This window comes from Panicum virgatum, chromosome 1K, assembly GCF_016808335.1.
Source record: "Panicum virgatum strain AP13 chromosome 1K, P.virgatum_v5, whole genome shotgun sequence".
NCBI classification, from domain to species: domain Eukaryota; kingdom Viridiplantae; phylum Streptophyta; class Magnoliopsida; order Poales; family Poaceae; genus Panicum; species Panicum virgatum.
This window is the reverse complement of record NC_053136.1, coordinates 11,763,502-11,787,554: the sequence shown is the minus strand read 5'-3', so window position 1 is coordinate 11,787,554 and position 24,053 is coordinate 11,763,502. Positions and strand designations below refer to the sequence as shown.

At 50.4% G+C, this 24,053-nt stretch overlaps 3 protein-coding genes across 3 annotated transcripts; 2 read left to right on the top strand and 1 right to left on the bottom strand.

Annotated features, from left to right (window-relative positions):
* The first annotated feature begins 2,151 nt into the window (after window positions 1-2,151).
* LOC120652629 lies at window positions 2,152-13,151 on the top strand. Its single transcript, XM_039930509.1, has 2 exons — window positions 2,152-2,382; window positions 12,636-13,151. Exons 1-2 carry the CDS (start codon window positions 2,152-2,154, stop codon window positions 13,149-13,151), a joined length of 747 nt encoding a protein of 248 aa, XP_039786443.1.
* Window positions 13,152-17,895: 4,744 nt separating this feature from the next.
* On the top strand, window positions 17,896-18,447 carry LOC120652623. Its single transcript, XM_039930497.1, has one exon. The coding sequence runs from the start codon at window positions 17,896-17,898 to the stop codon at window positions 18,445-18,447; it is 552 nt and encodes a 183-aa protein (XP_039786431.1).
* A 3,747-nt stretch (window positions 18,448-22,194) lies between these two features.
* Window positions 22,195-23,558, bottom strand: LOC120652614. The gene is made up of 5 exons (XM_039930485.1): window positions 23,467-23,558; window positions 23,023-23,382; window positions 22,768-22,949; window positions 22,558-22,704; window positions 22,195-22,481 (listed from the first exon to the last, which is right to left on the bottom strand). The coding sequence occupies exons 1-5, from the start codon at window positions 23,556-23,558 to the stop codon at window positions 22,195-22,197; spliced, it is 1,068 nt and encodes a 355-aa protein (XP_039786419.1).
* Window positions 23,559-24,053: the final 495 nt, after the last annotated feature.

Below are 24,053 nucleotides of genomic sequence, written 5' to 3'. Positions count from 1 at the left end.
TAAAACTTTAGTTTGGTATTTAACCATTTAAACGAGTTGATATAAAGAGTAATTTTTATCTCCTGTTCTATCCAAGATGTGATTCCCAAACTTTGTTTACAGATTTATATCCTCAAGGCCAACTAGTTATGTGAGTTTCATATTTTTCCAGATACTACAACTATTTGATCCAAAATAGGACCATTATCCAAGCCTAAAATAAAATATATATCTATCCAATTCTAAAAATTGCCAAACTTTGACAGTGCTGTTATTTTAGTATCTTGAGCAAGTAGAAAAAGTTTCATACTCAGATCCTTTACCTAACATTCATAAATAAAAAGCAAAGTATTTTCCTAGATCTAGCCAAGACTATAGCTTCACCTAGTTACAAGTGTTATATAGCTTCACCTAGTTACAAGTGTTAACAGGTGCTCAAATGTTTGCAGGGCTTCAAGGTGAGGCGAGAGCGCACAGGGGGAGGTCGGAACGCGGCGACGGCGAGGTGGCAGCTCAGCAGGCGGCGTTGGTGAGCACCGGATGTCGTGGCGGCTCTCCGCGCTGGCAGGGGCGCGTGGCAAGCGGAGGAGGCGACGGGGTGGAGCGGGTTTGGCAAAACTACAGGCGGCCAGGATGGATTGGCCGGGGGCGCGATGCGTGGGGCGGCTAGGTGGCGTCGGTGCCGGCGTACGGCGCCGCCGTGGACGTGGAGCAGGGAAAACAAAGGAGGGAGGAGAGAGATGAGTCAGGGCATTTTCGTAATTAAATTGAAGTTCAAAGTCCAGTTTGTAAACTCTGTTTGTAATAAATTTATGATGTACTTGTGATGTAATAAATTTTGGAATGTTGTAATCTCTGGACTCGCCTTCGTGTGAGTTTTGTGCAAGCTTTAGGTTCGATTGAAGCGTAGGTGGTTTTATCGGGACTTTACCCGACAGCGCTGCCGGATTACTTCGTTTGAAGTGCGTGTTAACTCATATGGCCTTTAAGGTAATGGTTAGCGCACTTGAGCCGGATTAATTCGGGCGGTTCTGCCACAAGATCGGGTGCAACGTTGAGGCCTATGTAGATGATGTCGTCATCAAAACTAGGTCCAATGATCAGTTCATTGCCGACCTCCAGGAAACATTTGAAAATCTCAGGAGTTTCAAAAGGAAGCTAAACCCCACCAAGTGCGTCTTCGGCGTCCCGGCAGGCAAGCTACTCGGCTTCATCGTAAGCAGTTGGGGCATCGAATCCAACCCAACAAAGATCAATGCTATCAGGTTCATGAAGCCACCAAGGTGCAAGAAGGATCTGATTAAGCTTACAGGGTGCATGGTGGCACTGAGCCGGTTCATCAGTCGGCTTGGCGACAAAGGCCTGCCCTTCTTCAAACTTCTCAGGAAGATGGACAAGTTTGAGTGGAACGAGGAAGCTGCCACAGCCTTTCAGCAGCTCAAAGACTTCCTCACAACTCCACCCGTCCTCACAGCTCCAAAAGACGGGGAGACGCTACTCCTCTACATCGCGGCAACCACCCATGTGGTCAACACCGCCCTGGTCGTCGAACGAGATGAGCTAGGCCACATCTACAAGGTTCAACAACCCGTCTACTTCATCAATGAAGTACTCGGCGACTCCAAGCTGCACTACCCCCAGGTGCAGAAACTTCTTTATGCGATCCTCATCACGTCAAGGAAGTTGCGCCACTACTTCCAAGTGCACAATGTCAAGGTGGTCTCCTCATTCCCACTCGGCGACATACTCCACAATAGAGATGCTAACGGTCGGGTCGTCAAGTGGTCGGTAGAGCTAGGGGCCCTCTCCATCGAATTCCTCCCCCGCTCCACCATCAAGTCACAAGCCTTGGCTGACTTCATCGCCGAGTGGACTGAGATCCAGGATCCTCCACCCGACGAACAACCCGAGCATTAGGTCATGTACTTCGACGGCGCCCTCAACTTCGACAGCGCCGGTGCGGGCATCCTCTTCATCTTCTCGAGAGGTGAGCAGCTAAAGTATGTTCTGCAGCTACTCTTCAAGGCCACAAATAACGCGGCCGAGTACGAGGCCCTCATCCACGGTCTCAGGATCGCGGCTTCCCTCGGCATCAAAAGGCTACTCGCCTATGGCGACTCCAAAGTCGTCATCCAGCAGGTAAATAAGGATTGAGACAGCACTCAGGAGAAGATGGACGCCTCCTGCAAGGAGATACATAAGCTCGAGGCCCACTTCTATGGCCTGGAGTTTCTTCACGTCCTCCGAGACTACAACATGGCAGCCGACGTACTCTCCAAGCTGGCCTCCAAGCGGGCACTCATCTCGGCCAGAGTCTTCGTGCAGGCTCTCAACTCCCCCACTGTCAAGATCGAGGAGGAACCTCCCACCAAGCCTGACCTAGCGCCAGCCTTAGGCCAGGAAGTACTGGTCGCCGATCCAGATTGGCGAGCCCCAATACTCAACTTCATCATCAACAACAAGTCCTACCCGAATGTTGACGCTACTTAGCGCCCCAATTTATGTACCGCAAGCGCACGGATCATGGTAGCTTTTCCCTTAGAGTACTCCCCCAAGGTTTATCAATCTGTGGATCGACAAAGAACTACCTAAGGTTTTCCATCTAATCTAACGGATCTATCTTAACATGAAGCATGAATTGCACATATAGAGTAAACCTTTAATAGATATGAGTGTTGTGTAAAGGTTGATCTCATCCATGAACATAGGCGTAACCATAGCAAAACCAAAGACATGACTAGGCCTATTGTCATCTAGTTGTAGTTCAAGCTAACGAGCAAATAAATCATGCATCTCAATCAATAGCATCCTTAAATCAAAACCTCCAATCCAACCCCTCGGGAACCCCTCTACTCAGGCCATGCCCTATCACGACGCTCCCTTTGGACAAAAGCACCCCGAAGCACCTAGACATGTCGAACCCCCTTGGGTAGATCCGGTATGAACTCCTAGCCACCATAGCTACAAGAACACCCCATGCAATCTATCACGAGAATAGATCTAGGAATAAGTGCACCCAAGGCAAGAACGAAATCAAAAAGGAGAGACATGATCGCTAATAGATTCTGAAGACATGATTATCATTACTCACATAATAGATGTGTTTGGATCATCACCACCGTGTGCACACCATCGATGAATCCAACTAGCTCATGAGCTCCGCCATGGCACAACCACGCAGGGAGGCCATGGCGGCTAGGGGTGGCCTAAGCCATCTCCTAGACAACTTCGAAGACTTGCGGCGGCCGTCGTCTCCCTCCGGTCTTGGCCCTAGGTTTTCGTCGAGTTCTAGGTGGATGGATGCCGCGAGTTGAATAAGGTGCGAGCTATTTATGAGCCGAGGAAGCCACCGGTCGAAGGGGAGGCCGAACCGCCTCGGAAACAGGCTAGGCCAGCCGGCTCATGGGCCTAGGCCGGCCGGCCTACCCTCTTTCGGGCCCGCCTCGGTCTCATCTTTTGTGTGTAGACTCCTCGCATCTTCTAGAGTTTATGTCCTTCACGATTGCACCCCTTTGGACGTCGTTATCTTGGAGATATCTTCGAGGAAAGGATAGGATAGGGAATCCATCCTTATATCTTCATTTGCTTTGCTTAATCCCGAAGTATCTTGATCTCTTCTTCGTGGGCTTGGTCCTTTGGGCTCTCTTGGAGGATGGATGTGCATGAATGGGCTTCGAATCAATATGGGCTTTGGTCCTTCCTTTGGGCTTTGGCCTTCGTCTTTCTCCGTGTTAGCGCTCGATCACGGGCCTCGTCATTTCATGCTCCAAAATAGGCCAAAAACGAAGTTCCTCCAAAATATATGTGCAAATGTGAAAATGACCAATAATTAGGCCGGGGTTAGGACGGTTAGTGATTTTGATATTAAATGCATGCCATTATCAAGGATAAACAAGGGATAAAATAGGTACTTAAGGAGCGCCAACATTCCCCCCATGCTTAAACCTTGCTCGTCCTCGAGTAAGTCTAGGAGCTTTGCTTATAAAGAAATTAGCGTTGCCCCTCAATGTCCTCTCTGCACTTAGTCATACATAACAAGACATATTTCTCTCTCAAGTATTTAGCATTTAAGTTCATGTTGTGACCGGCTACTTTTTCATTATGGAAGATAGACTAGCAATTAAAGAACAAGCCACAATAAAAAAATAAATGCAATGCTCTCAAACTTAAGCGAACTTCAAACCTTTACCTTGTTTCATCGTGAAGAGTTTTCAAAAGAATGCATATCAAACATAAGTGAGGTTCTCTTGCAAAAGATCATGGAAATACTCATCTCATCAAGTCGCTCAAGCCAACATTAGATTTTCTTCAACCTATTCTACTCATATATAAAAGTGGAAGCCTTATGTGGAGCTTGGTAGGTAAAAACAAGCCTAGCAAAACATACTTGAAATATTATCAAACTAAGATAGAGATCTAATGGAATTACCGAGACTAGTCAAAAAGGCCATTGAAAAATAATGTTGGAGAGGGAGAAAGATGAAACACACACATTTAGATAGGTGGACATGTGCAAGTGGCAAATGGATGATCCCGAGACACAAATGAAGTTCTCGTTATCGGATTGCATATGGTTGGGAGATTTGAGTATGGAATAGTTCTTCAAAGTAACTTGGAAAATTAATGAAGCCAAAAAGAGCTAAGGAGCATTTTATTCTTCTCTTTTTTTTCTTTCATTTTTCTTTTCTTTTCTCCTTTTTTCATTTTTCTATTTTTCTCTTTCTTTCTTTTTTTCTTTCTTTTTGCTCCTTAGAACTTTTGATAACATAGAATACTTACCCAGCCATCCCCCCATGCTTGAACGAATGCTCGTCCTCGAGTATGAATAATGGGAGAACCAACTAGCTAGGGTAAGTATCTCAAATACACCTTCTTCTTCGTAGAACCTCTTGAATCTCCAGGGAGCCTTGTCTCCCAAAACTTTTCTTTATATGGTGCCCTGGATTCTTTTGATTCCGTCGAAATGATAATTCATACTCAAATTGGGTTGTGGTCAAGGAGGTAATCACAAAAAGATATTTTTGGTTTAGGGTGGATATCCAGCGAGGTTTGCAAAATTCCTGAAGTAGAAACTCACAATGCATGGATAAATAGGCTAGCAAAAAGAAGGTTACACAAAAAAAACGGAATGACCAGCTTCTTAGTCTCATACCAAAGAAATCATTCTTAATCCAACTCATCAAAATATAAGTTTGCAATCTAAAGGTTTCATCATGAAAGAATATGTATGTATAGGCTTTGGTAGGTAGAACTTTGCAAGAGATTCACAAATGTAGATAGCATAGGAATTAAGTTTTCAAATTAAACAACACAAGGTGTAAGGTCATCGGTAGAATTAAATCAAAGAGCAACATAGAATATGTGGGTCTAGAATTTAGTCATTTAACCTCCACAAATAAAAGAGCCAGTATTTAATCTTTTTAATTCCATTTAATTGAGAGCAAATGGTCAAGTCATATACAACATAGCGTAGGTAAAACAAAGCAGCAACTTTCATCATTTTTCCATAAGCAAAAGACATTGCCAAAATGTATCAATGTGGTGAGCACAAATTATGGTGATCCTACACTTATTGAAAACAAAAACAAAACTAGGTTGTCCTCCTAGAAGCCATGTGATAGGTTGAGAGATATATACAAAGGTTGCATCTATGGTTGAAGGCATATATGTACAAGCATTTAGAAAAAGAGAGAGTTGAGGAAGAATTATCGTCCTTCTCGATGCTCATAATGAAGTGTAGCACGGCCTCCCCATACTTAAGCATTGTACTAAGCATGGAAGAAGAATCATGAGCATCTTGTGGCAATCGTGATTATCTTACTCCATGAGATATTTCTTCCTTGTCCACGAAATCCTCCCCCATGCTTAGTATGATGCTAGGCGTGGAAGGAGAAGATGGACCATCTTGCAATTCTTGAAGTCCTTCCCTCATGTGTATGAATATCATCTTCAATGTGTCTTCACCTTTGTTGCCTCAATTTCCTTCAACTTCTTCTTGTACTAAGTCATGGTCCCAATCATTGCTTCACATCGTCGTCGCCTCCTTCAATTCCTCGTTGTCCCATTGCTGCCTCATCTTCACGAATTTTTCTTTCAATTTCCAGAACAGAACATGTACTGAAACATTGCTCCATTGTGAAGTGCACGAATTTTTCTTTCCAACGAGTCCTCATTCGCCCAAAATTGATTCCGAACAAGAGAGTTATGTCCATTTCATCCCAGCGCTGCAATCTGTCTCGACGAATTTCAGAACACGCAACGTTCAATGTTCTTGCCATATCTCCTTGTACGGGTCTTCAAATTCATTGATCTTGGATGCGTTGGAATGGGAATTTCATGGAGCTTCTGAATATCAACTTTTTCTTCCTTGTACATCTCTGTCCATGTGCAAAATTTGATGAAAATAGTAGGGCTTGCTCTCGAACTTTGGAGATGTTGACGAATTTGATTTCTTCTTTGATTACGAATTCATGGGAAGGCTTTGTCATGCCTGCAAAACAATCAAGTGCACAAACTACCCCCGGGGTGACAGTCGGGAGTAGAGATAGATGCCAAAAAACCAACCATCCCTAGAATCTCAACTTGTGGGATAGCTAGCTTAGCGAAATCTGATGAGTGTACGTGTGTGCAAGTGTAAATGCAGATGAAAGGAAGATATATAAACAATGACAATGTTTGCACCGAGTTCTAAACACCATGTTTACAACTAGGTTGCTTAATTTTTTATATAGCCATAAAGATATAACCGAGGTCAAAACACCATGTTCATTTCAAGGTTAAAAATTCTTCACGACGCAAGAAAGGTAAAGCGCATTGCAAAGCTTCTAAATCAACCTAAAGCAACATGAGAACAAAATGGATTGCTATCTTGGTCAAAAGAGCTTAAAGATGGAGGTCTGCAAACAAGTTTAAACACCACGTTTACACAAGACTGCAAAAGGTAAATGCTAAGGTAAATGCTATCATGATAAGCATTACATGGATAGGAAAGCATATATTAATAAGATTGAGACCAAGCTAGCAAAATGAGGGCATGAACAATGGAATGGATGCAAAGTGCAAATGCAAAGTTAGCAAAAACAAGTGTTAGCAAGGTTGAAAGGACCTTTCGATGTTGTTCCACAACTAGCTTATTCAAAAACAATTGCTAAGAGTGACAAAAAGCCTCCGCGACACTTCATAAGAAGTGAGGATTTTGTCAATGAAAAGGTTATTTATCGAAAAAGACCAAGCAACCAAGCTAACAAAGTTTTAGAAGTAGGTTTATGGGTTTCCTATATTTTTTGGCTTAAAACAAAAATTTTGAAGAGAGATTGTTGGGTATAGAAATTCTATCTAAGGTGGTTTTAAAAAAACTAGAGAGAAACAAAAGTTAGTTTTTTTTTTTGAATGAAAAACATAACCTATGGTTTTAGGATTGCTCTATGAGTAGTTTTTCTAAGGGTTTTAGGATCTCAAAAGCGAGGCTAGTCAATGTTTTTAGAAAAAGTTTTTTTTTAAATGCAACATGCAATGCAATGCAAGGGTGAGACGAACAACATGGTATGCAATGCAACACGGGGTGGGTGAACAAAATGATATGACATGATGAGGTGGTCTAAAACAAAACAAAAAGTTAGCCTAAGTTAACTAGCCACAAGTTTAGAATCAAAGGGTAGTGCAATGCTTCATAAATCTCTCTAAAAAGACACAAAGAAAAAAGACTCAAAACACTAATAGGCACACAAAAAGGTCTACAAGTTTTCCAAGATCAAATAACAAAGTGCTCCCTCAATAACATTTAGAATGAACAACATGAAGTTGTGATTTTTGTTAGAGCAATGGTACAATGTTACTTGATATTCCGTTTAAAGAGTGCAATGTAGACGGTCATATTAATATATATATATAAAATAAAAGATCGGGTTGCCTCCCGCAAAGCGCTTCATTTAAAGTCACAGAGCTCGACTTTCTTACCTTCAAATTGATGCGAAGCCATGGTCCTTCATGCAAGAGGTGAAGGTGTTCCATGCAGCTCTTATTCCACTTCCCATGTTGGACATGATCAATCACGCTTAATGGAAAACTTGCTCAATCGTCTCTCACATCATCGTCACCTCCTTCTTTGTTGTCCTTCGTCACTACCTTTCTTTTCACGGATTTTCCTCTCTGTCCAGATTGGGAGTTGCACCAACCAATTGATCCAATGCAAGGTGCATGAAATCTTCTTTCCAACAAGTCTTTATTTGCCCAAAACGCATTCCAATTGAGGGAGTTATGCCCCTTTTTCCCCGTCACTGCAATCTGCCCCGTGCTGATTTCAGCACGTGCATCTCCGATGTTTGAGACATAGCTCCTCCCATGGGTCTTCAATTGTATCGATCATGGATGCATTGAACTGAGGAGTTGATGGAGATCCTGAATATTCAACTTTCTTGCATTGTAAATCTCTACACTTGTGCACAAAATTGATGAGGCTTAGCGACGTCCGTTCTTGAAACTTGAAGATGTTGATGATGGTGTTCAAAATTTTGGGCACGGTTTCCCTCCTCATCATTTGAGTTTCATGTCCTGCATGGTTAGTGAAATTCGGGGCTTCTCCCGACATGTGCTTTTTTAGGGTCATGAGCTTGACCAGGCGCAAAGCAAGATCGAGATTTGTAATTATTTGTAAACATATGCAACATAATCACATCCTCAATTAAATTTCATGAACAAGGCATGGTGTAATTAAATGCAGCATGTGTTTCTTGCATAGTGCAGAGCTCATTATTAGGCAGAGGTTCTTTAAGCATGAGATCAACATTCTCAAGAAACTCTAGCCTATCATCATGAAAAGAACAAGGGATAGAATTTAAACTTTCATTCCGACTATCGGTTCGAGCATGCGATTTTTAAAGATTATCAACAAAACCAATAGAAGCTTGAGAATTCAATGTATACCTTAGCCTTGGAGCTTTTCCATACTCATTGGAGTCCTGGTACTTTGTGTGAGATGTCATCTTGATGCACTCTTCGTGGTCCGTCATGGTTTGCTTCTCACGTCTCCATGTGTTGAATGTTGCGCTCTTGTAATCCGTCGTGGTTTGTTTGCAACATCTTCGTTTGTCGAAGGTCAACCGCTTGTGCCTTCATTTGCCAATGTCATTGGGGTTCTTTCTCTGATCCAAGCCTATGAATTTTATCATGTACACTTGATGAAAGCATCGATCAAGCTCTCCTTCATTGTTGTCATCGTCATCTTCTCTATCTTGTTCTCATCGCGTTGCTCCTGCCTCTTCTTTGTGGAATCTCCTGTATACTCAACAGAACATATACCAAAATATAGATCTATTAAAATTTTTATGAAATTATCTTTCCAACGAGTGGTCATTCATCTTAAACCGAGTCCAAACGAGGGAGTTATGCCCGTTTCACTTTTGGCGCTGCGTGCTGTCCAGAAATTTTCAGAGTGCACAACCTTCAATGTTTTGGCCATACCCGCTTGTAGGAATCTCCGATTGACTTGGTTCTTGATTCGTTGGAACGGGAACTTCGTGGAGCTTTTGAATATCCAAAAATATGCTGCTATTTGCTTCTGAGGTCGAGCTGGACATTGATGAGAACTATATCTTCTTGTGAATTCATCCGAAGATGTCAATGATCTCGATCGTGTGGTCTTTGGAACGTAGTGTCGTGCGTCCCTAGGCTTCAAGGTCATCACCATTGATTACCAGAAAATATCACGGCTTCAATGATGTGTCTTCTCCATTGTTCTTGCTCCCAAGGTGTCGGGATTAGAAGATGCTCATGTGCTTCGTGTTGATGATCCGAACGGTTTCCTTCCTTGATAGCATCACTCGATTAGAAGTAAATCAAGCATCCCACTGGAGAAGATAGGTGGTGTCGTGGTTCTTCTAATCTTATTGCCTCCAACTTTGGTCAACTTCAAATCATCATCTTTTGCGTACACAGCCTTCCAATCATCATTTGACATCATCATCACCTTCTTCGTCGGTTGCTACTGCCTCTGTCCTCATTGAATTCCCCTTCATCCAGTGCAGAACATGTACCAAACTTCTGCTCCATTGCAAGGTGCATCAAATTATCTTTGCAACAAGTGGTCATTCGCCCCAATTGGACTCCGTATGAAGAAGTTATGCTTGTTTTATTACGGCGCTGCAATCTGTCCAGAGAGATTTCAGAATGCACAGCGTTGAAAGATTTTACCATAACTCTTCACACCGACCTCCAAAGTTGACGGTTCTTGATCCGTCGGAGAGAAGACTTGATGGAGCTTAAAAATAATCTATTATTTGCTCATGGTACTTCTCTGATCTTGGACGAAAAACTCATCACAACAGTAATACTTCATAGATGATGATGATCGCACGATTTTCTTCACGGGCATTCTTTATACCTATTGCTTGAACAAACAATTCTTCCCAAAAACATTAGTCTTTAAAATTAATTGACATGGCAGCATACCATATTTATCATCTTTTGCTTTGGGGAGTGGGGACTCGATAGCGGATGCTGGGCCACTAACAAAAGTTAGCACCTACCACTAAAGAGCGAATCTTGATGTTGTTGCCATCATGTCGATGTGGACGTTGTCGATGTTCCATGTTGAGGCTCCTCGATCATCTTATTACCGATTTCTGAAATTTGTTGAAGTGGATTATGGACTTCTCGAAGTCCAAGTTTGGTGTCTAGCTTTTTCCATCTACTTTCAAGGACACAAACAAGAAAATAAGGGTATATGCAATAATAAAATTTAGGGTTAGTCCAAAAAAACTAGATAGATCGCCCTAGCGTTCGAGTTGCCGATCCCCGGCAACGGCGCCAGAAAAGCTTGTTGATGCTCCTTAGCACCCCAATTTATGTACCGCAAGCTCACAAATCGTGGTAGCTTTTCCCTTAGAGTACTCCCCCAAGGTTTATCAATCTGTTGATCGACAAAGAACTACCTAAGGTTTTACATCTAATATAACGGATCTATCCTAACATGAAGCATGAATTGCACATATAGAGTAAACCTTTAATAGATATGAGTGTTGTGTAAAGGTTGATCTCATCCATGAACATAGGCGTAACCATAGCAAAACCAAAGACAAGACTAGGCCTATCGTCATCTAGTTGTAGTTCAAGCTAACGAGCAAATAAATCATGCATCTCAATCAATAGCATCCTTAAATCAAAACCTCCAATCCAGCCCCTTGGGAACCCCTCTACTCAGGCCATGCCCTGTCACGATGCTCCCTTTGGACAAAAGCACCCCGAAGCACGCTAGACGTGTCGAACCCACTTGGGTAGATCCGGTATGAACTCCTAGCTACCATAGCTACAAGAACACCCCATGCAATCTATCTCGAGAATAGATCTAGGAATAAGCGCACCCAAGGCAAGATCAAAATCAAAAAAGGATAGACATGATCGCTAATAGATTCAGAAGACATGATTATCATTACTCACATAATAGATGTGTTTGGATCATCACCGCCGTGTGCACACCATCGATGAATCCAACTAGCTCATGAACTCCGCCATGGCACAACCATGCAAGGAGGCCATGGCGGCTAGGGGCGGCCTAAGCCATCTCCTAGACAACTTCGAAGACTTGTGGCGGCCGTCGTCTCCCTCCGGTCTTGGCCCTAGGTTTTCGTCGAGTTCTGGGTGGATGGATGCCGCGAGTTGAATAAGGTGCGAGCTATTTATGAGCCGAGGAAGCCACCGGCCGAAGGGGAGGCCGAACAGCCTCAGAAATGGGCTAGGCCGGCCGGTTCAAGGGCCTAGGACGGCCAGCCTACCCTCTTTCGGGCCCGCATTGGTCTCATCTTTCGTGTGTAGACTCCTCGCATCTTCTAGAGTTTATGTCCTTCACGATTGCACCCCTTTGGACGTCGTTATCTTGGAGATATCTTAGAGGAAAGGATAGGATAGGGAATCCTTCCTTAAATCTTTATTTGCTTTGCTTAATCCCGAAATATCTTGATCTCATCTTCGTTGGCTTGGTCCTTTGGGCTCTCTTGGAGGATGGATGTGCATGAATGGGCTTCGAATCAACATGGGCTTTGGTCCTTCCTTTGGGCTTTGGCCTTCGTCTTTCTTCGTGTTAGCGCTCGATCATAGGCCTCGTCATTTCATGCTCCAAAATAAGCCAAAAACCTGAAAAACGGAGTTCCTCCAAAATATATGTGCAAATGTGAAAATGACCAATAATTAGGCTAGGGTTAGGATGGTTAGTGATTTTGATATTAAATTCATGCCATTTTCAAGGATAAACAAGGGATAAAATGGGTACTTAAGGAGCGCCAACACCGAAGGACAAGGAGCACGAGCGACTCGCTCGCCGAGCCGTAAACTATGTCATTATCGGAGCCGAGTTGTTCATGCACTCGGCCTCCTCAGGAACCCTCTCCAAGTGCATCTCCCAGCAAGACGGAGTCCGGCTCCTCGGCGAGATCCACTCGGGAATCTGCGGAAACCATGCAGGAGCGTCAACCCTGGTTGGCAAAGCCTTCAGATCAGGCTTCTACTGGCCAACGGCCCTAGCCGACGCCTAGGTCATCGTCAGACGATGCCCAGGATGCCAGTTCTTCTCAAAACAGCAACACATCCCGGCTCAGGCCCTGTGGACGATCCCTCCATCCTGGCCATTTGCCTGTTGGGGACTCGACTTGGTGGGACCACTCAAGGCGGCACAAGGCGGCTACACTCACATATTCATCACCATCGACAAGTTCACCAAGTGGATCGAGGTGAAGCCAGTCTCATCCACGTCAGCAGCCAAAGCAGCCGAGTTCATCGAAGAAATAACGCACAGGTTTGGAGTGCCCAACCGGATCATCATAGATTTGGGTTCCTCCTTCCCCGTATCAGAATTCTGGGACTTCTGCCAGGAAAGCTGCATCAACGTATACTACGCCTCCATGGCTCACCCCAGGTGCAACGGCCAGGTGGAGCGCGCCAACGGCTTGATCCTTCAGGGGCTCAAAGCCAGGATTTTCGACCCAATCGAAAAATACAGATCCAAGTGGATCCAAGAACTACCCAAAGTAGTATGGGGGCTGCGCACGCAGAGAAGTCGGGTCACCGGCTACTCTCCCTTCTTCATGGTCTACGGTTCTGAGGCTATCCTCCCGACGGATATCGCCTTTGGTGCTCCGCACACCCAGAACTATGATGAAGGCGAGGCCGAACCAACTCGGTGAACAGATCTCGACTCGGCTGAGGAGAACCGTCTAATGGCAGCCCTCCAGCACGCCCGGTACGAGCAGCAGCTACATCATTATAACAACAAAAACGTCCAGCAGCGCGACTTCAACATCGGCGACCTGGTACTCCAACAGGCCCAGTCTCCCGAAGGCAAGCTAACTCCCCCATGGGAAGGACCCTTCATTGTGAGTAGCGTAGTGGTGCCAGGAACCTACAGGCTGCAGCGCGAAGATGGAATGGACGTGGGCAACACATGGAACATCGAGCACCTTCGTCGCTTCTACCCGTAGAAGAATAATGAATAAAGCTATGTACTCAACTCACCAGCTATTAATAAAGTTCAAAGTTTCCAGTTACTTTGTTTCTCCCTCTTTCTCCCCGACTTGTCCAGCACACTCGGGGGCTGCGTGTCGGTCAGCCTAACTCGCCTCCTACACTCGGGGGCTGGCCATTTCCCTAGTTTCTAAGGTTACAGGTGGAGGTCGGCTGCCACGAGTTCTGAGATCAGCCGGGCATCAGCGAGGTAGTCAGACCAGGCGAGGTCCGAGGTATCCGGCGCCATCCTGTCACCCACCGGCTCCAAGTCGGCCTCTGGGTAGTAGGACTTCACAAGTCCCAGGGTGTACTGGGACGCATCCTCGGCGATCCCCTCTAGCGAAGACCTCGAGCAGCTCGCACGACGCGTCCAGACGCACCTCCAGCTCCTTCCCCGCGGCCGTTCCCTCCGGCTCAAAGGCGGAGAGGACGGTGCTCAACTTGCCGGTGAGCCGCCCCAGGGCCGCAACCGCCGCAGCAAGCTGAGCCTCCGCACCTGCCAACAAGGTGCCACTTCAACTCCCCGTGAGTGCATTCCAAAGGAAACAGAGTGGTTCCAGAACCATACCTTCGTGTGCCTGGTGCTCCATGCGGAGTTTGCCTTCCGTGGAATCCTCCCTGGCCTCCGCGGCCTCCCAAGCCTTCTGCAGCTCGGTATTGGCTTTCTCACAGGCCGCCAGGTCGCGCTTCAGGGCGCAGACCTCCTTCTCCAGCCCTGCGAGGGTACCGATTAGCCTGAATACAAATGAGTCAGCATAAAGCGCACTATGCTCCTTACCCCACTTCTTGTCTGTGAGGGACTTCTCTGTTTCCGCCCGCTGTTTCTACAGCAGGCGGTTCTGCGCCTCCAGCTCGGCCAGCCGAGACTCGAGCTGCTCAAGTTGACCGTCCGTGGTCGGCGCCCCCCGTATCCTCTCGGCAGCCCGCTGGCTCAGGCCGGCCAGTGCCTAACAAGAACAAGGCAGTCAGCAACAAATCCAGTACAACATGAACAACTACACAGGCAAGGGGTGCCATCTTACCTCGGCCGACTCTGCTACGCGGCGCGCGGCGGCCCGGAGCTCCTCCACCAACCTAGCCGACTCGTCCCCCTCGGCCTCCTGCTGCTCCGCGCGGACGGCTCCGGGCATGACGGGTTCTTGGCGAGCGGGAAACAATTCCTGGCCCGGATTATCCTGCGGTGGACTTGGCGGCGACGCGGGCGGCGTCTGGGCCACCTCCATTGGCGCGGCCCTCTCAGTCGCGGACCACCCGGCGTCCTCCGCCTCCTCCTCACCCAGCGCCACCTCCCGGCGCACGCGGGAACGCGGCGGGCTCCCCACCGATGGAGGAGATCTAGCCGCGTCGACCTGGCGGGTCTCATTAGCGGACTCCTCCGCCTTCCTCTTTCTGTGAAGTCAAAATTCCACAGCGTCAAGATACAAATCAAGACCCAAAACGAAACAAAAGGGATCACAATGGCAATTCTACTTACCGTCCGCAACGACGAGCGGTAAATGACAGCTTCAATGGTGCGGCAGGCCCTTGCATCATGTGGGCGACCCGGTTCGCAGCTTCATCCCGGGGGAACTTTTTGGTTCTGCCCCCGGGTCGGGTCCTAGCGACCCCAGTACTCAAAGCCGGGGTCCACCTTGTCCCGAATTGGCTGCACCAGCCGCTTACTGAAGGACAGGGCCACCACGGCGCCCGTCAGTCCCTGGGCTGATAGGTTGGCGATCTCGTTGAGAAGGAAGTTCACCTGGACCATCTCCTTCTCGGTCGGCAGCTCCTCCCAGCACGCGCGAGACTCCGGTGCGCGGCCAATACGGGCGAGCAGACAAGGAGCTGGGTTCGACACCACGAACAACAACTTGTGCCACCCCTTGTTGCTGTCACGCAGCTCCAGGGCCGGGTACGATCAGCCCTGGCACAGCAAAAAGGCGGCACCGCACACCACATCGCGGCGAGCGGCGGACGGGTACCCTGTCAAATGGTATAAGGCCCACCACAGGTTGAAGTGTGGGGCGATTCCCAGGAATGCCTCGCACAAGTGAATAAAGATCACGATCTGCGCAATGGAGTTTGACTTGAGATGAATTACCTCAAGCCCATAGAAGAAAAGGAGCATGCGGAAGAAGGCCCCTGCGGACAAGGCGAAGCCCTTCTCGTAGAAGGAACGGAAGACTACCGTCTTCGTCCGGTCCTCCGTCGGGAAGTCCTCCCCGAAGCAACACTTCCACCCCGAGATCTCCTTCTCGGGGAGGAGCCCGCACTCCACCAAGTCCTGGATGTCCTCCTCCCGGAGGGTGCTCGGCACCCATGCCTCCGAGGGTAGCGGCACGTCGACGCCGCTCCCCGATGCGGAGGAGGAAGACTTCGGTGGCTCTCCGGTCATTCTGGGTGGCGGCGGGTGGATCGGATCTGCGGGAATGCGAAGGGGACGACTAGGGGTGAGGAGGCAAGAAGGCAAGGGAACGGGTAGCCCTCCGCAGGCAGGGCCCTTCCCCTTTTAAAGAGGATCAGCTGCGCATGCAACAGCAACCCTGAAGATCACGCAGAATTTGAATCGACTTTCAAGAAACTGCCCGAGTCGTACTCAGCAAGGAGCGGGCCCCCAACGATAACTTTCTGCCCATTGCAGTAAAGACCAAATGATAAAAATACAAACTACCCGGGTGCCACTACCATTCGGCGTGTCTCCGCGACTCCGCCAGCTACCCTGCTCGGGGGCTGGGCACTGCTACCACTCGGCGTGTCTCCGCGACTCTGCCAGCTACCCTGCTCGGGGGCTGGGTGCCGCTACCACTCGATGTGTCTCCGCGACTCCGCCAGCTACCTTGCTCAGGGGCTGGACGCCGCTACCGCTCGGCGCGTCTCCACAACTCCGCCAGCTACCCTGCTCGTGGACCCGGTGCCGCTACCGCTCGGCGCATCTCCGCGCTCCGCCAGATACCCTGCTCGGGGGCTGGGCGCCGCTACCGCTCGGCGCATCTCCGCGACTCTTCCAGCTACCCTACTCGGGTGTCGAGCGCCGCTACCGCTCGACGCGTCCCCGCGACTCCACCAGCTACCCTGCTCGGGGGCTGGGCACCGCTACCGAACGGCGCGTCTCCGCAACTCTGCCAGCTACCCTGCTAGGGGGCTGGGCGCCGCTACCGCTCGGTGCGTCTCCGCAACTCCGCCAGCTACCCTGCTTGGGGGCTGGGCGCCACTACCGCTTGGCATGTCTTCGCGACTCTGCTAGTTACCGTGCTCGGGGGCTGGGTGCCGCTGTCACTCGGCGTGTCTCTGTGACTCTGCCAGCTACCCTGCTCGGGGCTGGGCGCCGCTAACACTCGGCGTGTCTCCGTGACTCCGCTAGCGAACCTGCTCGGAGGCTGGACGCCGTGACTTCAGAGTCAGGTGGACCCGATCTGGCGAATGATTGGGAAAATGATGAGGCAGTGTGGCATACTGAGTGCTTGGGCAACTCAGGAATTCATGCAAACAAAGGCTTCTTTGTTGACCCTCGAAAAGCTTCTTCGAAACCTTCTGAGGCTCGGTGGCTGCACCCAACGGGTGCGCCCATGGGCACATCCCGTTGAAGACTGAAGGGAGTCAGACATCATTATGAGTCTCGAAGAACTTCGCACAAGTCAACCATCAAGATTCAGGCTCAAGCTCTTCAGCACTCTGGGGCTTGACGGAGGTACATCCGGGTACCTCCCGGCCGAGTGGTTATCTCTCGACTGGGTACCCACTCGGCCAGGACTACTCTGCTCGACTACCCGGCGGACAGGCACTCGGCTAGACAACAGAAGGTTCCTCCGAGGATCGGGATCAAGGCGCGGATATGTATCCCGAATATCTAGGGATCTCAACCGACCTGATTCCCTATAACAACCCAAGTAGATATCTTCCCTTACTTGTAACCCACGGCACCTGGTCTATAAAGGCGCTGTGAAGGGACCCATAGAATGCATCTCATCATCCACCTCATTCATCAAGCTCATACAATACATACAACACAGGACGTAGGGTATTATGCTCCCGGGCGGCTCGAACATGTCTACACCCTAGCATCATCTCGCAACCATCTAGTTCTTGGCTTCGGAATCCCACCTTCACCAACAAATCTACCGCCGGGCATACCCCTGGTGGACTTGCCAGATAAGCAATCGATAGCCGGGTAGCTCCAGAAGCTCCAGTGGCCGCGGCCGCAGAAACTGCTCGCCCAGGTGAGATGATGACAACGAGCAAGGCAACCGATCACCCGGCACCTTTCAGGAGGAAGAACGGGTGGTCAACATCATCTTCGGAGGTTCCAGTGCGCCGTCCAGCCGGCGCAGCATCAAGCTGCACAACTGCGATGTCAACTCGGTCTTCAGGCACCTGGTTGAGCCCCTCCGCTGGTCGAAGATCCCGATCACCTTCGACCAACGCGGCCACTGGGTACTCCTACCCAGGATGGGTGCCTACCCCCTCGTGGTGAACCCGGTGATCCGCCAGATCCGTCTGGCAAGGGTTCTCATCGATGGCGGTAGCGCCCTCAACATCAACTTCGCCAAGATCCTGGAAGACATGGGCTTCGACATGACCGAGCTGGTCCCCTTGGACCAGGCCTTCTACGGCGTCATCCCGGGTGCCGGCTCGACTCCGGTCGGCAAGGTCACCCTCCCGGTCACCTTCGGCACTCGGGACAACTACAGAACCGAGTCCATCATCTTCGAGGTGGCGCCATTCGAGACCTCCTACCACGCCATACTTGGGAGACCAGCTCTCGCCAAGTTCATGGCAATCCCAAATCACACGTATCTTCTCTTGAAGATGCTGGCTCCGAACGTAGTCCTCTCCATCCGCGGCGACATCCAGACGTCTCACTCCTATGAGACAGAGAACATCAACACCGACGAAGCCATGGAGAGGAGCAATAACCAGGCCCTAGTCACCCAGGCGGCAAAGGACCTCGCGAAGGATCAGCTTCAGATACCTTCCAACGATTCGGCGTCAGGGTCCTAGATGCACCCTAACAGCCAGACGAAGGCAATCGTCCTCAGAAACGACCACCCCGACAAGACCGCCTTTGATCGGGGCCGAGCTCGGTTCCACATAGGAACTCATGCTCACATCCTTCATCCGCGCCAACTGGGACATCTTCGCATGGAAGCCCTCTGACATGCCAGGCGTACCGAGGGAGGAGGCTGAGCACTCCTTGGATCTCAACAAGAAGGCATGGCCCGTCAAGCAACGGCTGCGTCGCTTTGCTCAATATCGGAAGGAGGCTATTAGGGTAGAGGTAACCCGGCTCCTAGCCGCTGGTTTTATTCGGGAAATCACACATCCAGAATGGCTGGCAAACCCAGTCCTTGTAAAAAAGAAAAATGGTGAATGGAGAATGTGTGTCGACTATACAGATCTCAACAAATATTGTCCTAAAGATCCCTCCCCCCTCCAGCGTATCGACCAGGTTGTTGACTCAACAGCAGGGTGCGCGCTCTCTTTTCTTGACTTCTACTCAGGATACCACCAAATCGCCCTGAAGAAGTTAGATCAAGAGAAGACCTCCTTCATCACGCCCTTCGGGGCGTACTGCTACAACACCATGACGTTCGGCCTCAAGAACGCCGGTGCTACGTACCAGAAGGCCATCTAGAAATGCCTCCAGGGGTAGATCGGGCGCAACGCCGAGGCTTACATAGATGACATCTTCATCAAACAAGGTCCAATGATTAGTTCATTGCCGACCTCCAAGAAACATTTGAAAGTCTCAGGAGATTCAAATGGAAGCTAAACCCCACCAACTGCATGTTTGGCGTCCCGTCCGGGAAGCTACTCGGCTTCATCGTAAGCAGCCGGTGCATCGAAGCCAACCCGACCAAGATCAACGCTATCAGGTTCATGAAGCCACCCAGGTGCAAGAAGGATTTCATGAAGCTTACAGGGTGCATGGCGGCCTTGAGCCGGTTCATCAGCTGGCTCGGCGATAAAGGCCTGCCCTTCTTCAAACTTATCAGGGCGTCGGACAAGTTTGAGTGGAACGAGGAAGCTGCGGTAGCCTTTCAGCAGCTCAAAGACTTCCTTACAACTCCACCCGTCCTCACAGCTCTAGAAGATAGGGAGACGCTACTCCTCTACATCGCGGCAACCACACACGTGGTCAGCACTGCCCTGGTCATTGAACGAGATGACCCAGGCCACGTCTACAAGGTACAACAACCCGTCTACTTCATCAGTGAGGTACTCGGCGAGTCCAAGTTGCGCCACCCCCAGGTGCAAAAACTCCTCTACGCGATACTCATCACGTCAAGGAAGCTGTGCCACTACTTCCAGGCGCACAACGTCAAGGTAGTCTCCTCCTTCCCACTGGCTATATACTTCACAACAGAGACACTAACGGCCGGGTCGTCAAGTGGTCGGTGGAACTAGGGGCCTTATCCATCGAGTTCCTTCCCTGCTCCACCATCAAGTCGCAAACTCTGGCAGACTTCATCGCTGAGTGGACGGAGATTCAGGACCCTCCACCTGACGAACGACCCGAGCACTGAGCCATGTACTTCGACGGTGCCCTCAACCTCGATGGCGCCGGTGCAGGCATCCTCTTCGTCTCTCCGAGAGGTGAGCAGCTAAAGTATGTCCTGCAGCTACTCTTTAAGGCTACCAACAATGCAATCGAGTACGAGGCCCTTATCCACAGTCTCAGGATTGCTGCCTCCCTCGGCATCAAGAGGCTCCTCACCTACGGCGACTCTAAAGTAATCATTCAGCAAGTCAACAAGGACTGGGAATGCTCTTAGGAAAAGATGGATGCCTACTGCAAGGAGATACGCAAGCTCGAGGCCCATTTCTATGGCCTGGAATTCCACCACATCCTCCGGGACTATAATGTGGCAACCGAAGTACTCTCCAAGCTAGGCTCCAAGCGGGCACTCGTCCCAGCCGGAGTCTTCATACAAGCTCTCAACTCCCCCACAGTCAAAATTGAAGAGGAACCTCAGACCAAGCCTGACCTAGCGCCAGCCCTAGGCTAGGAAGTACTCGTCGCCGATCCAGATTGGCGAGCTCCAATACTTGACTTCATCATCAACAACAAGTCTTACCCCAAGGACAAGGAGCACGAGCGACTCGCCTGCCGAGCCGCAAATTACATCATCATCGGAACCAAGTTGTTCAGGCACTCGACCTCCTCTGGAACCCTTTCCAAGTGCATCTCCCAGCAAGACGGAGTCTGACTCCTTGGTGAGATCCACTCGGGAATCTGTGGAAACCACGCAGGAGCGTCAACCATGGTTGGCATAGCCTTCAGATCAGGCTTCTACTAGCCGACGGCTCTGGCCGATGCCCAGGTCATCGTCAAACGATGCCCCGGGTGCCAGTTCTTCTCCAAGCAGTAGTACGTCCCGGCTCAGGCCCTGCAGACGATCTCTCCATCCTGGCCATTCGCCTGTTGGGGACTCGACTCGGTTGGACCACTCAAGGCGACTACACTCACATATTCGTCGCCATCGACAAGTTCACCAAGTGGATCGAGGTGAAGCCGGTCTCATCCACGTCTACAGCAAAGGCAGGCGAGTTCATCAAAGAAATAACACACAGGTTCAGAGTGCCCAATCGGATCATCACGCACTTGGGCTCCTCATTCACCAGATCCGAGTTCTGGGATTTCTGCCAGGACAACTGCATCGGCGTATACTACACCTCTGTGGCTCACCCAAGGTGCAACGACCAGGTGGAACACGCCAACGGCTTGATCCTCCAGGGGCTCAGAGCCAGAATATCCGACCCGATCAAAAAATACGGCTCCAAATGGATCCAAGAACTACCCAGAGTAGTATGGGGGCTGCGCACGGAGAGAAGTCGGGCTATCGGCTACTCCCTCTTCTTCATGGTCTATGGTTTCGAGGCTATCCTCCTGACAGATATCGCCTTTGGTGCTCCGTACACCCAGAACTATGACCAAAGCGAGGCCGAAACAACTCGGCAAACCGATCTTGACTTGGCTGAGGAGCACCGTCTCACGGAGCCCTCCAGCATGCCCGGTATGAGCAGCAGCTTCATCATTATCACGACAAAAATGTCCAGCATCGCGACTTCAATGTCAGCGACTTGATACTCCGATGGGTCCAGTCCCCCGGAGGCAAGCTAACTTTCCCATGGTAAGGCCCCTTCATTGTGAGCAGTGTAGTGGTCCCAGAAACCAACAGGCTCCAGCGTGAAGACATAACGGACGTGGGCAACCCATGGAACATCGAACACCTTCGTCGCTTCTATCCGTAGAAGAATAAACAAAGCTATGTACTCGACCCATCAATCATTAATAAAGTTCAAAGTTTTCATTCACTTGTACTTTTTTCCTCTCTCCGACTCGTTCAGCACACTCAGGGGCTGCGCGTCGGTCAGCCCAACTTACCTCTCACACTCGGGGGCTGGGCTCGGCCAATCCGATCCGCCCAAGTCTACCCAGCGTAGACACCCCCCAACGTAACCAGTTGTTACGAGCACAACCCTGCTAGTCCTGGAACCACCCTGCGTCACCTCTTACTATCGGCTCTCAACCCGACAAGTAAAGGCACATCGCAGGGTCGCCTTTCCTAACTACTCGGCCAACTCAACAACTTCTCGGATTATAGAATAAATCACACATGCAAATTTATTTACATACAAAATAAATATTGTTTTTTGGCCATCCGCTAACCATTTTCTTAGCTTCTATAGTTACAGGTTGAGGTCGGCCGTCACGCGCTCCGCGATCGGCCTAGCATTGGTAAGCTAGTCGGACCAGGCAAGGTCCGAGGTGTCCGGTGCAATCCCGTCACCCACCGGCTCCAAGTCGGCCTCCGAGAAGTGGGACTTCACGAGTCCCAGGGTGTACTGGGCCGTGCTCTCGGCAACCTTCCTGGCGAAGCCTTCCAGCCGCTCACGCGCCGCTTCCAGCCGCGCCTCCAGGTCCTCCGCCACAGCCATGCCCTCCGGCTCGAAGGTGGCGAGGATGGCATCCACCTTGCCGGTGAATCGCCCCAGGGCCTCGAGCGCCTCGGCCAGCCGAGCCTCTGCGCCTGTCGATCAAAGCAACACAATTTAAATCCACGCGAGTTCGCTCAAAAGGAAAACAGGGTGGTTCCCGAACCATACCTTCGCGCGCTTGACGCTCCAGGCGGAGCTTGTCCTCGGTGGCACCCTCCCTCGCTTCCGCGGCATCCCGACCTTTCTGCAGGTCGGCATTGGCCTTGTCGCAAGCCGCCAGGTCATGCTTCAGGGCACGAACCTCCTTCTCCAGCCCTAAGAGGGTACCGATTAGCATGAACGCAAAGGAGTCAGCGTAAAGCGTGGCACGCTCCTTACCGCGCTTCTCCTTCGCGAGCTCCTTCTCGGTCTTCGCCCACTGCCTCTCCAGCAGGCGGTTCTGAGCCTCTAGCTTGGCCAGCTGGGACTCGAGCTGCTCAAGCCGGCCTCCCGCGGACGGTACACCCTGTAGCCTCTCGGCGGCCCGCCGGCTCAGGCCAGCCAGGGATTGACACAGAAAACTGCAGTCCGCAATAAAGCCTAGACCACATGAAAAACAGCATGGTCAGAGGGCGGCATCTTACCTCGGCCAACTCTATCACGCGGCGCGCGGTGGCTAGGAGTTCCTCCGCCAGCCCGGCCGACTCGTCCCGCCCGGGCTCTTGCTGCTCCGCGCGGCCGGCCCCAGGCAGGACGGGATCCTGGCCAACGGGAAACAGCTCCCGGCCCGGGTCCTCCTGTGGCGGACTTGGCAGAGATGCGGGTGGCGTCCACATCACCTCCACCAGCGTGGCCTCCTCAGCCGCGGACCGTCCCACCCCTTCGGCCTCCTCCTCCCCACCCTGCGCTGCCTCCCGATGAGCGTGGGACCGTGGCGGGCTCCCGACTGACGGAGGAGATGTATCCGCCTTGACCCGGTGAGTCTCATCAGTGGCCTCCTCTGTCTTTCTCTTCCTGCGATGTCAGAAATTCCACAGCATAAAGAAGCAATTCAAGATTCAAGGCAAAACCAAAGGGCCGCAGCTCAACTCTGCTTACCCTCCGCTGCGGCGCGCGATGAAGGATAGCTTCAACGGCGCGGTAGGCAGCTGCAACCGGGGCACGAGCAGGGGAGACCCGATGGTCCCCATGCGCGTCAGCTCATCGCCACCTCCCCCTCAGTGCGGTTGGCGCCGGCACCAGCGCATTCACCAGACAGTTCAGGAGCGTCCTCCGCCCCCGGCTCTTTGCTGCCCGACCTCGAGGCGGCGGCAAGGGCGTCCTTGTGAAGGGCTCCCCTTATGCCGGCCTTCAAGGCCGAGACCTTCCGAATGGCCTGCCTCCTCCTTCGTCGTCCCGGCACGGACGGGTTAGGAGGGACACTGGCCCCTACGAATTCAACGTCCGACTCGCCCCCAATGGACGAGTCGGACGATACCTCCAGATTGGCTGCCTCCGGCTCCTTCAGATTGGCTAGGGTGGCGGCGTTCTTCCCAGCATCCCCCTCTGGCAGGGGAGCGGGGGACCAGTACTCCAGAACCTTTGCCTGCAAGATAGAAGACATTCCGAGTTGGTTACAACCCAACGGGTGCACCGCATACGTAAAGCATAGTGAAAACAACTCCAGAGAAAAAACAGAATAACTC

Coding starts and splice junctions, on each gene's coding strand:
- LOC120652629 (XM_039930509.1), top strand. CDS start 2,152: ATGGACGCCTCCTGCAAGGAGATACATAAGCTCGAGGCCCACTTCTAT. Junction 2,383..12,635: donor CGCCAGCCTTAGGCCAGGAA/GTACTGGTCGCC, acceptor GGACCACTCAAG/GCGGCACAAGGCGGCTACAC.
- LOC120652623 (XM_039930497.1), top strand. CDS start 17,896: ATGGGTGCCTACCCCCTCGTGGTGAACCCGGTGATCCGCCAGATCCGT.
- LOC120652614 (XM_039930485.1), bottom strand. CDS start 23,558: ATGGGGACCATCGGGTCTCCCCTGCTCGTGCCCCGGTTGCAGCTGCCT. Junction 22,950..23,022: donor ACCGCGCGCCGCGTGATAGA/GTTGGCCGAGGT, acceptor TGCGGACTGCAG/TTTTCTGTGTCAATCCCTGG. Junction 22,482..22,557: donor GGAGCGTCAAGCGCGCGAAG/GTATGGTTCGGG, acceptor TTTGATCGACAG/GCGCAGAGGCTCGGCTGGCC.